This window comes from Lepidothrix coronata, unplaced genomic scaffold (genome assembly GCF_001604755.1).
Source record: "Lepidothrix coronata isolate B3197 unplaced genomic scaffold, Lepidothrix_coronata-1.0 Scaffold310, whole genome shotgun sequence".
Lineage (NCBI taxonomy): Eukaryota > Metazoa > Chordata > Aves > Passeriformes > Pipridae > Lepidothrix > Lepidothrix coronata.
The window spans coordinates 295,451-306,761 of record NW_016690490.1 but is presented as its reverse complement, the minus strand read 5'-3'; the positions used below and the strand labels follow the sequence as shown (position 1 = coordinate 306,761).

General features: G+C 41.4%; 1 protein-coding gene across 3 annotated transcripts; it reads right to left on the bottom strand.

Moving 5' to 3' along the window:
• Positions 1 to 84: 84 nt before the first annotated feature.
• Positions 85 to 11,261, bottom strand: CUNH11orf54 (chromosome unknown C11orf54 homolog). 3 transcript variants are annotated; one of them, XM_017837790.1, is made up of 11 exons: positions 11,157 to 11,261; positions 10,239 to 10,325; positions 9,501 to 9,553; positions 8,463 to 8,586; positions 6,360 to 6,458; positions 5,398 to 5,471; positions 4,382 to 4,483; positions 3,271 to 3,447; positions 2,381 to 2,530; positions 1,675 to 1,791; positions 85 to 457 (listed from the first exon to the last, which is right to left on the bottom strand). In XM_017837790.1, the coding sequence occupies exons 4-11, from the start codon at positions 8,518 to 8,520 to the stop codon at positions 284 to 286; spliced, it is 951 nt and encodes a 316-aa protein (XP_017693279.1). In that variant the 5' UTR covers positions 8,521 to 8,586; positions 9,501 to 9,553; positions 10,239 to 10,325; positions 11,157 to 11,261; the 3' UTR covers positions 85 to 283. The 3 variants fall into 3 exon arrangements, with proteins under 3 accessions (XP_017693279.1, XP_017693277.1, XP_017693278.1); XM_017837788.1 differs by lacking the exon at positions 9,501 to 9,553; XM_017837789.1 differs by lacking the exon at positions 9,501 to 9,553 and having other exon boundaries at positions 11,071 to 11,183.
• Positions 11,262 to 11,311: the final 50 nt, after the last annotated feature.

The window sequence follows — 11,311 nt, the reverse complement described above, 5'->3', positions numbered from 1 at the left end:
AACATAATTTCACCTCTGGTTCCCCCTCGTTAGCTATGACCACGCAGGAAGCTCAACCAAACATCAGGAAAATATACAATAACATTGCAATGAAATTACAGTTTGAATTGGGTCATAATTCCAATAACACGTACACTCCCGAGTTCCTCCCTTTAACACACTTAAGAAGTCGGCAGTTTACTGCTCTCATATTTATTCTTAAATCTGATAAGTGCGCATAATTAAAAGCGTTACAAAAATCAGCATTTGTACTTCGGGAAGATTAAACTGCCCAGCAGGAGGCTCAATCTCTCCCGACCAGGTGCGTCTCCTGGGGCCTGTCAATGCGGAAGAGCAGCTCGGCAGGCTGGAAGTACCCCAGGTACTGCACACTGTCCGGGCTGGTGTCCTGGTGGTAGTGCCCTCCTTCTCCGTGGTGGCTGAAACAGTGGGTGTGCTCCACACGCAGATCAAAGCCCTGTCACCAGAGAAAGAAAGGTCGATCAACAAGGCATTCATGTGAACAGCATTTAAAAGTCTTTCAATTTTAAATTCTTGCCCCTTCTCCTGTCAGAAGATGCCCTGCTAAAAAGTTTTCCTCCATCTTTCCTAAAAGTCTCCTTCTAGGTACTGGAAGGCTGCAATAAGGTCTTCCTGGAGCCTTCTCTTCTCCACGGTAAACCCCAGCTCTCTCAATCTGTCTTCATAGGAGAGGTGCTCCAGCCCTTTGATCATTTTCATGACCCTCCTCTGGACCCACGCCAACAGGTCCACATCTTTCTTGGGGCCTCTGGGCTGGGTGCAGTGGTCCAGGTGGGGTCTCATAAGGGAGAGAATCACATCCCTTGACCTGGCCATGCTTTGTTTGATGCGGTCCAGGAATTTTCTGGGCTACAAGAAAACACTGATGAACAGCACACATCAGTTTATTCTGGGAAGATGCACACAATTTATCCGTAAGCCAAAGACTGTCCCGTAATGACACAATAAACTCACACCCTTGAATGTATTTAAGCCTACAGTATGTCTCATTTAACTCTGGAAAAATGTTTTTATATTACTTATGACTGCATTGTTATTTATAAAATGGTCATTTTCATCTATGGTTTTCTGCTTACCTTTAAATAAATAGATTTCCTAATGATGAGTATCTTCATGGTTTTTGAAACCAGATTAGTTTTAATTACTGAATTATTTGCTGTTGAATTTAGTGCTTGGGAAAGATGCTAGATATCTTTCCAGCATAAGGTTTTGCAGACTTGAATTTCCATCAGCAACAAGACACATGCTTTCATGTATTTCAACACAGCATTAGCAGAGAGAGTTCTTATGAAAGTGAACTACGTAAACACACACAGCTGAACCAGCTTCCATGCTCTTGGCATTTCTTCCAGCATGGCCAGCAGTGAATGCAAACTGTGCTGTTGGATTTGGAATGCAAACACTTGCACACTTGCAATTGGAACTGAACCATTATGTTCAATCCACTATGAACAACAACTAGGTTTCAGAACAGATTGACCTAGATTCAACTCAAACAAGTCACAGAAACGAGAAACTTCTATTTCATTACACCGCCTCTGGAAGAGTCTAACACAATACTTACACACTGCTGTTCTTAAAAGGAAGATTACAGCCAAGACAAAATTCATTACAAGTCTCGGTTTACACTTAGAAATGAACAAGGAGACTCACCGGATCTCTGGAAACTATTACCGGCTGACAAATCAGTGGAGCCTTCATTTCAAAGAATTTGAGCCAGTTATTCACATCCTCATCAGTATTCAGGGGACAGGTAGAAAATTCTGGAGGCTAGAGCAAAAAAGAAAGCTTTATAAGTAAAGGAAGACACTTGCATCAAGATACATTTTCCTTTAGCAATTTTCTTTCACTTTTCCCCTTTCCACTGTTCTGTTCATTTTACTTCTCAATGAAAAGAAGCTCACCAGTGCCCATCACTGTGTTTCTGCCAGAAATAGAAGTGAACAGAATATTGCTTCTTTCATAGCACAGGTAGTGGAAGAACTACTGAAGTGAAGATTCTCCTGCTCCTGGTACATTTTAGAAGCTCAGTTATTTTCAAAAGAGTCTAATGCTTCTTGTAAACATCATCTCAGTTCACATATTTCATTTCAATTCATTTTACAGTAGCTCTCCAATTCTTTAGCTGCCCAAGGATTTCAAGAGATGATGGTATTAAGGCCAAGTAAAACAGCATCACTAGTTTTGTAACACCAATTTTGTAATGTCAGCTCCTTGCTTTAATACAGTGCTTATCCTAATAGTTTATGCATACCTTTAACAATACTAAACAAAGTCAAGGCACTAAGGTGTTACACCCCAATTTATACTTCTGTTTTCAGGAGGACAAAGAAAGTTACATGAATTGAGAGCAACGTACCATAATGTGAATCTTTGCTTTCCCCTTCTGAATGATAAATGTACCACCCATCCCAACTGGCTTTTCTCCATAGTGTTTCTCTAAAGTTTGTCTCAGGCAGGAAACAAAGTTAAGTTCCCCGGTTCTTCCATTGGCTTTCACTTCAATGACCTGGAAAATAAAGTTAATTGGTCACTGCTGTCTCCTGCTGCGACAGTCTGCAAAGGTCTGTAAAAGCTGTTCTGAAATTCTCTCAAGCTGATAACCCAAAATTACCTTCTGAAAATGCAATTCCCTGCGAGTGCTGCTCTTTCTAGTACCTGACCAACTCTCTTTTCCTGACTTCTGTTCAGTGCTAGCTTTGCCTGTGAAGGGTGCTGGGCAGCAAGAGATTTACTCAATACATGAGACAGTGATATGAGCAACCCCTTTCTGTCTATCAACTGGCTTCCACTCTGTTACCAAGAAACTCCTGGTACCAGAGAAGACTTTTCAGTTTCCATGCAATAGTCAGTTTTTGACTGCTCTGCCAACACGTCTTTGTGCTGGCTTGTGTCAGGGGCAGCACTTCTACAAAAAGCTAGACAAGTGCCCACATCTGATTTACACAAGTACATTGCACAACCATTACCTTAAATCACTGCTAGTTTGGACTGTATTTGGGTGAATGATTTATGATGATGGAAAGGTTTTATTAAGCTAATACTTATGCCTCAAAAATTCAAATGCCTCTTGGTCTCCACCAATTCTTCCCCTTGTTCATTGGCATCAGTTCCTTATGGTTGCATGTTTCTCTCATGGAATTACAACTTTACTATTACCACAGAAAACACATAGTAGAACATTAAATCATGAGTTTCCCTTCAGTCACAAAGCTCTACAAACAAGTCACCTTTGATCCAAGTACACACCTTACCAGGTTGGCCCTCACTGGCATAAAGATTGGCCAACAGTCCAAACTCACAGTCAGTATATTTACTGCTGTACTTCTCAAGCAGGCACCCTTTGTCTGCAGGATTTATCTGAGCAACATAGCTCCCATTTACAGCAGGCTTTTTTTCACTCTTAGTTTGAACAATAGGGATAAGCTGAGAAAAAGAACATATAAGAGTTAAGTGAGTCAATTAGAACACATAAGAGTGAGTTAAATGAACTGAATTCACTTAAACACTGTTTATTGGACCATGAACCCAAGAAATAATCCTCTTCATCACATAGCTCTGTCTCTCAGGATTACATTTGAACTGGTAAGAAAAATGCACTAATATTGTAATGTAAATGAAAGATCCAGAAAAGAGATATTCTTTTTCTGGACAATTAAATTTAATGTCATGTGAAGATGAATGCTAGTGTTAAAAAAAATAAACAAAACAAAGAGGAAAAAAGTATCTGAGGTCCAATTCAAGTACTGGAATTCTATGTAATACTTTGTCAGTGTACAGTAACAACCACTATAATAGTGGCCCAAATTTAATGTTGAGATGGGCTATCTCACCTGCCAGTAAATCCATTAAAAGGAGATGGCAAGACCAGAGGTTTATGCCTGAAATAACTCTGATTATCCAGTCTCCATAGGCAGTAGTTTTTATCTCCTGCCTCTCTTGCAGTTCACCATTTTGTATGTGGAATTCTTAAAATTTACAGTGGTAAAGTCATCCGAGAGGGTGAAATACAGGGAGTATTTTAAAGGCATTTACCAGTAAATTTGAAAAGCTTTTCTAAATCTTGAAGTTAAAACCTCTGGTCAGGTCTTTGTCAATTAGTTTCAAAAAAATCATGTTTTGTGCATGCTCCAAGGCAACCACATGCTTCCTGAAGAATTACAAGTTAAAAATTAATCTTTATTATCTCAGTAGTGTGCACCTCAGTGGATGGCCCTCATCTGAATTCCTTCTAATGTGTTTTATGTGCTTGTGGCATGAAAAGTATTTTGTGGTAAATGGGAAATACTGTGTATGACACTGCTCTATTATTATGATACTCCCATGAATTCATGGAGAACCACTGCACTTATTTACTGACCTCAGCATTTACTCCAAGAATCTTAGATGAAACAGCTCCAGCTCCAAGAATGAATGCTCCGGGCAGCTCTATGTCTTTTGCAACTGTATTTAGATCGTAAACCTGCAAAATAGAAACAACCCTTCCATCCCTGGAAGTGTCCAAGGCTAGGCTGGATGGGGCCCTAAGCAATCTGATCTAGTGGGTGACATTCCTGCCCATAGCAGGGGAGGTTGGAATTAGATGATCTTTAAGGTTCCTTCCAACCCAAGCCTTTCTATGATTCTATGATTTTAGCGTGGTGTCCTGAGCTGGAATTGTCATTCTGTTCACTGTAACCTCTGTATGCATTTAATTCACAACACCCTCATTAATATTTTGGATGATTAGGCTGAACACAGTTTCTGAACACAACAAACCATTTGGTAATAACAAATTTGGTAGATGTCCATTTGTCTTGTGACAGGTGGATTTTGCCTGTATGTTCCCCTGTCATTATACTCAAAAACTGAATTATTGTTCTTGTTGAAATTTCCATGGAAAAAATGGAAGGAAATATCATATAGAGACAGATTGAATGAATTGTCAGCAAGAAGGCATGATATTCTTGGAAAAGGAGGGTAGTGCAAATCCAGTGTTGGCCTGAAAACACAAATACAGCCAGTTTTTACAAAGAAGCGTGGCTGTCACTTGAAATTGCAGGCATGAAACAAGCCCTACACGAATATGCAGACATGCCCCTTGTTCAGTAGTTCCTTCCATGGTTCCTGTCACAGACTGTATGTTTCTAAAACTAACTTGTATTTGAGAACAGAAGATGAACCATCAACCACGACACCCTATTTTTGCTACAATGTGTAAGATGTTGTCAGGTAGTCTATGTTTAACACACATCAGAATCAATCTCGTAAAACACTGAAAAGTTCCTTTCACAAGAGGAATCTTATAGTATCTCTTAGTTGTTAGTTTTGTTTATATTTCAGCAAGATAATGCTTTTATTTTGACATTAAACCCCATAGTTACAGGAAAAACTCACTTTTTCTTTCTGTACGAGAGGTATGAGATAAGGAACACCTCCCACATCTGCTATCCTAGGCTTCCCGCAGATTCCTGGAAGAATACAGCCAGTTAGCATGGTAAAATATTTTTTCCTACTAATGCTAAATGAGCATGCAGTCTAACCCACCAAAGAACTGGTTCCTCCAACTTCTAAATACTTAGATAAAGTGTTGCACTATTAAGAAGTCCAAGGCCTAAAATGATTCACAGTAGGATTCAGTGCTATGCAACCTGTTGTAAAATTAACATTCTCTAAGCACAAAGAAATTAGTAGAGTGGGCGACACCTTCCATTTGCCAGTTCTCCACTACACAGTGGATATCTCTGCTGGGGCTCCCCTTGCAAAATTTTAGCAAAGCTGGAAGCTGTCTGAGTTTCAGGACAATTCATCCCGCTTACTTGACCATGTATTTTAAGAAGGGATGAATCACCTTCTGGAAGTGTTTCTTTCACTACATTGATGCCAGAGGGAACTCAGATGAGTAGCACAGATGACATTCCAGAATCCCATCACAGAATCCCATTCAGAGTAAGATAGTTTCACTTCACTGACATACATGAATGGCAGGACTTTAAAAATTAATGGAAGCACAACACCTTAGGTTCAGATAGTGATTGACATGGATCTAAAAAATTTCCCCATCTGGAAGAAAACTTAATTTTAAAACCTTTTCAGTACACTAAATAAATCTTATGAAATAAGTGGGTATTGCAGTGATAGATTAAGAAAAAAAATTATGACAAGTACTTAGCAATGACTTGTCCTTGATCATACTACAAAGCAAATCCAGAGATATAAAATTTAGCTTTCCTCTCATGTATATTCTTTATCTGAAAAACAATTTAAATTCTCCCAACATCTTCAGAAGATCAAAACCAAGCAGAATCAGGTAGAAGGAATGGGAGAAGACTTAGTGGAAGAAGGGAATGCTAGATTACCTTTAGCAGGAAATTTGAAGGGTTCCTGAGTCAGATCAGGACAGTCTACAACAGAGACTTGAGCATCGGCAAAGTTCTCTTTAAGCCCTTTCTGCAAAACTGTAATAAAGAATAACAGCAAAGTTATTGACGATGAAGAATTACCAAGAGTTTGTTTGACAAGTTTCTAACAACCATAAATATGTCTGTTTAGATTTATTTCAGCAAGATACATTACTTATCCTTACTCTAAGTAACTCCATTGATTTAATTGTCTGTAGGCACTTGTTTCATGCATCAGAGCTTCAGAGAAGAGCAAAAGTTTGTTCAGATAATTGTTGTCTGCCACATCAATTAATTTAAAGTATTTTAAAAACATTTTCATTGAAATATAATAACTGACTGCTTCTAGTAGCACTAGGAGCAACACAATGTGAAGTAACATGGGTAAACTTAAATCACATTCAGCAGTGGGTTTGTTTCAAAGAGCAGATAATTACGATCACAGTCAAATATGATGCAAGAGCAAAGAAGAAAGCAAGTTTTAGATGGAGTGACAATCAGTTCTTCATATACATTAACCAGACTGTTTGCAATAGCTTGATTATAAGCTCAAACCGTCTCTGCTGTCTGGAAATTTCTGCCGCCACAGCATACTGCCTACCATGTTCATGCTCTTGTGGAGATTTTGGGGCAAGTGCCACTGTCAGTACAAGACAGATAATGAATGGTGCTGGTGATAATGAACCAAATCTGAAATTTTGGTTTTGCTTCATATCAATGGTTTTTAGGCTCAGAACCTGCAAAGTCACTCAAACAACAGGGAGGATTAGGTGAGTGCACTGTTTGGAAACAACTTCCAAACCTAAATTGAGTGTGGGATTGTCTTCACATACACTGCTTCAAATATTATGTCAAATATTATGTCATGCCTGGGGATCTGCTTTGACAGATTTCTCAAACTAAAGAACACAAGATCAAGTCTGTTCTCAAATCAGGCAGTTCCTTATTTGCTCAGAAGACTTTCCTGAGCCTTTGTTTCCTCCAATTAGGATTTCAGCCATACCTTACTTCTCAAGAGCAGATTTACAAAGCTGTTGACCAAAAGGGTCAGTAGAAGTACCTGGCACATTTCTAAATACATCTCAGTACCTTCTGGTAAGTGGACAAGGACAGTAAAAGGGCATTCCTGAAATTATACCCAACAGCTGAACAGCAACAAAATTCGCAGCTTACAGGAGGTCCTCGGGGGGAAAAATGGAAAATTCTGCTTTATGATGAAATTTTTCTGCTACTCTTTCAAGCTGTTCTACTGCAAGTACATGGTGTTTTCTCCAGAGCTCACAGGTCTACAGCAGCTGTGTCCTACTGCCCTAGTCTGACTGAGTGAGAAAAGCATTGAGAACCACCCAGGGTAATCCTGGGATCACACTTTCTCAATGTATGGAAACGTCAAACTGACACAGATTTGGGGAAGTGGCAAACAACTTGAGGGTCAATCTGAAAGATAAAAACCTTTAGTAGACCTGCTGCAGGGGAGAGACTACCTTTCTACTAGTGCAAGGAAAGAAGCTCATGAGCAACTGGGTTGGACCCTTCCAACTTCAACCATTGTGTTACTCTGAGCACATTTTGGGAAGACTTTGGAAAGAAACAAACTAAAGAAGATATTTCCTGCAGCCCTGTTCTAAGGCAATCACCAAAAGAGGAGCCAACTATGTTCAAGCGAGAGGATCTGCCATGCTACACTGCATCTTGCCAGCTGTGTTTTGAGTAGTTCTGAAAAACAAAGAAATACTGGAGGGTAGAGGAGGGCAGATGATCCTGTATCCATAGAGAAGTTTGCTCCATAGTTGTCAAAATTTCACAACCCGTACACGAATTTGCAAACAGTTGCAGCAAACAATTTTAAAGGGTTTGAGAGCCTGTCTGTGTGCTTAAATATCATTGTTCGCGCTACGAAAAGCATAACATATAGAAAAACAATGATGTTCTTTACATCTCAGTGTGTTAAGAGCAGGAATTCTCCATGTACTGCCGGTAGAAAGGTTTTGGTATGAGCTTTAATGTAAGTTTGAAGAGTACATTATAAGTTCGTTAAAAGGTACACACTGCATAACTTACCCCCAGCAAGCTCTTCCAGACTTGGAACGTGAAAAGCAAACCTTTCGACTTTGGTCATTTCTTAACTGGTGCTGATTTCTTGAGGTAAGAAATTACAGTACAGCACACTGTAGGAGCAACTGATCTGCCAACAAGGATAATAGTTTAACAATTAAAACAGTCTCCTTTCAATACGGGAATTATTTTTCAATTTCACTCAAGAATGCAAAGACAACAGTAGAACTGTAGTTCTGCCATCAGGAAAGACTAATGGCTTCAATAGTAACATTAAACTTTTTATAGATTTTGAAAGACATGTCTGTCAGACCTATAGCTGGCTCAGAACATACACAAAGCTTGCAATTGGGTGTAGGCAACACATCCTATGCTGAATTCAGTTCAAGGGACAGGTCAGGAGATCTGTGTGTCCTTTGTAAGCCTGGAATCACAATTTGGTTTTGAAAGAAAACTGGGCTTTTCTGACACATTAGCTGCCTGCTCAGGCCTTCTCAACCTTAATATTTACTTTGCCAGCATTGGCTACAGTGGACTTTCAACCTCAGCTATGATATGGTCTCCAATTAATTCTGGGCATGCGTTTTCCCTTCCAGAGGGAAAAGGCAAGAATCAAAATAGAAAACAACAGCAGCAAGTTCTGTGGTATGAGCCTCTGAATGGGTACTGAGCTTGTAACAAAAAGTTTTGTTTGAACATAAGTTTAAGAATGCTTTCACAAATGAACTGTACTTCAGTCAGCCTTGCAACAGCAAAGTGAGTAACTAGGGCAAACCACCAGCTGAGGGCAGAAACAGCTGATTGTACACTACCTAAAAATCAGCTATAGCAATTATTAACTCCTTAGGCACATGCTTGTTGTGCACAGCAAAAAAAAACCCAAAACAACAAAATGAATCCCACTTATCCAGATGTCAGGTGTTGGAGGAAAATGCCAAAATCCTAACTACATTCCCAGACATGGCAGAACCTTTGTTAGGAAGGACTACAGTGTGAGCTAGCTGTTTAGGTATAGTTGTAGCTTCTATTTTTAAAAAATCCCACCTTTTATGACTGTCAAAAATTGTAACTGTCCTTATGCAATCAGCCTCTTAAGCCTGCATAAAGGAAAAAAAAAATAAGACAGTGTGGGGAAAAAAGAAATAAGAAGAGTGGGGAGATTATAGGAGTCACCTAACTGAAGTCTTTGAGATCAACGTTCAGCCACCCCAAATTACTGCTGTAGCAAGCAGTAGAGAAGAAAGACTGCAACCTGTAGTTGATCTTATCCATATCCACGGGTGACTCCCTCCCTCCTCAGGCTAAAAAGGAGAAAGTAACAGAGGAGAAACAAAGTAACAAAGGAGAAAGGCTGGATTTGGTGTCTGGTAAAAGCCTACTGTCAGATGGAGCGAATCACAGCCCAAGGCTTTTAGTGTGCACCAAGAAAGGGAGTAATTAGCCAGAGAAAGAAAGTGACAAGATGGCTTTGGCAGCATTGTTTTGGATGATTCTCATCCCCTCAGGAACCTCTTGCCACATCTAGAAGGAGGCTGTGCCAGCACTCAACACACTGGTTGCCCTGAGACTGAGAAGACAACCTAGGACTGTTGTTGTGCAAAAGGCAGAGGTAAGACTTGGACACAATTCAAATAAATAGGCTTGGATATAACACCTAGACCCTCACCTGCTGTGTAATGGACAGTAGTGAGCTCCCTGCAATCAAGAAAGGAGGGAAAGCCTGCGAAAAAGCTTGATGTACTGTAGTCAAACCCAATCTGATTGCTAGAAAGTAGTCCTTACCACGAAAGACACAAAAGGCTAGATCCGTGAGCCAGCACTGCAAGCATTCACAGGGGAGTGAATTGGGTGGTGTGGGACAGGGTGAACCTGAAAGGAGACAACAGCAGACAATTAGATCCATCACAGAGGGGTGCACTGTCACTGAATTGCTACAGAAGACTTTCAAAGAAAGTGCAACAAGAACGGAGAGAACAAGCATGTAAAGACTGAAAGTTTACCTTTGAATGAGGAAGAAAGCATCAGAGAGAGTAGTTAAGTGTCTGGAGACTGCGGATGGAATGTGAACCATTATATTAATGATGGGAGGTGTCTGTCATCAAAACCTGAATTAAAACTAGTTTGGAGGGTTGAAGCCAAAAGGGAGAGGCTATAGGCAGGCTAGAGAAGAGTCAGGGAAGGGGATTGGTGGGGGCAGAAAGAGAAAAAATTGAAGATGGCAGTCAGTGAGAGAGGAGAAACTCAGCATGACACCAAGAGAAGCAAAACATCTATAGATGCAGAGGCCGTATTGCTCGGCTGGAGCGATGCGAGGAGACCCCGTACGGGACAGAGGAAGGCTGCGGGACAGCAGAGGGCTGCTTGAGCGGCTGGGATTTGAGGAAGGGACGGGACACGGCGGGACAGGAACAGGCGTGGAAGGCGAGGCTGGGGTCCTTAGGAAGGAGAGCATCCCGGCAGGAAAAGGCAGCGAGGAGCTCTGGAGCGAGGAAGCACCAAAGCTGGCAGCACGCTTGGCACGGTTGCGAGAGGAAGTAAAGGGTTGCTCAGGCTGGAGCCGTCAGCTCGGAGAAGCCTGGAGAGAAACCTGACAGCAGTAACGACAGCCTCTCACCGAGCGGGAATCCGGGACGTCCCGGGCGAGGCGGGTGAAGGGACCCGGGAACTGCCCGATCCCTGCTCCGCAGAGACCGCACGTACCTGCCCCAGCGTCCGGGCTCGGCTGGCTCACTCGGCTCGGCTCGGCTCGCCCCGCCCCGGTCCGGGGACCGCCCACCCTGCCGCCACCCCTGGCATCCCTCCCTTCGCCCCTCCTTCGCTTCCCTTCGCCCCTCCTTCGCTTCCCTTCCCGTCCC

Bases quoted from the DNA above. Each gene is read 5' to 3' on its own strand.
- CUNH11orf54 (XM_017837790.1), bottom strand. From the start codon at position 8,520: ATGACCAAAGTCGAAAGGTTTGCTTTTCACGTTCCAAGTCTGGAAGAG. The intron at 4,484-5,397 runs GTGAGTTTTTCC...TCTATTTTGCAG, and splicing joins CTCTCGTACAGAAAGAAAAA to GTTTACGATCTAAATACAGT. The intron at 1,792-2,380 runs GTACGTTGCTCT...TTTTTGCTCTAG, and splicing joins AAGCAAAGATTCACATTATG to CCTCCAGAATTTTCTACCTG.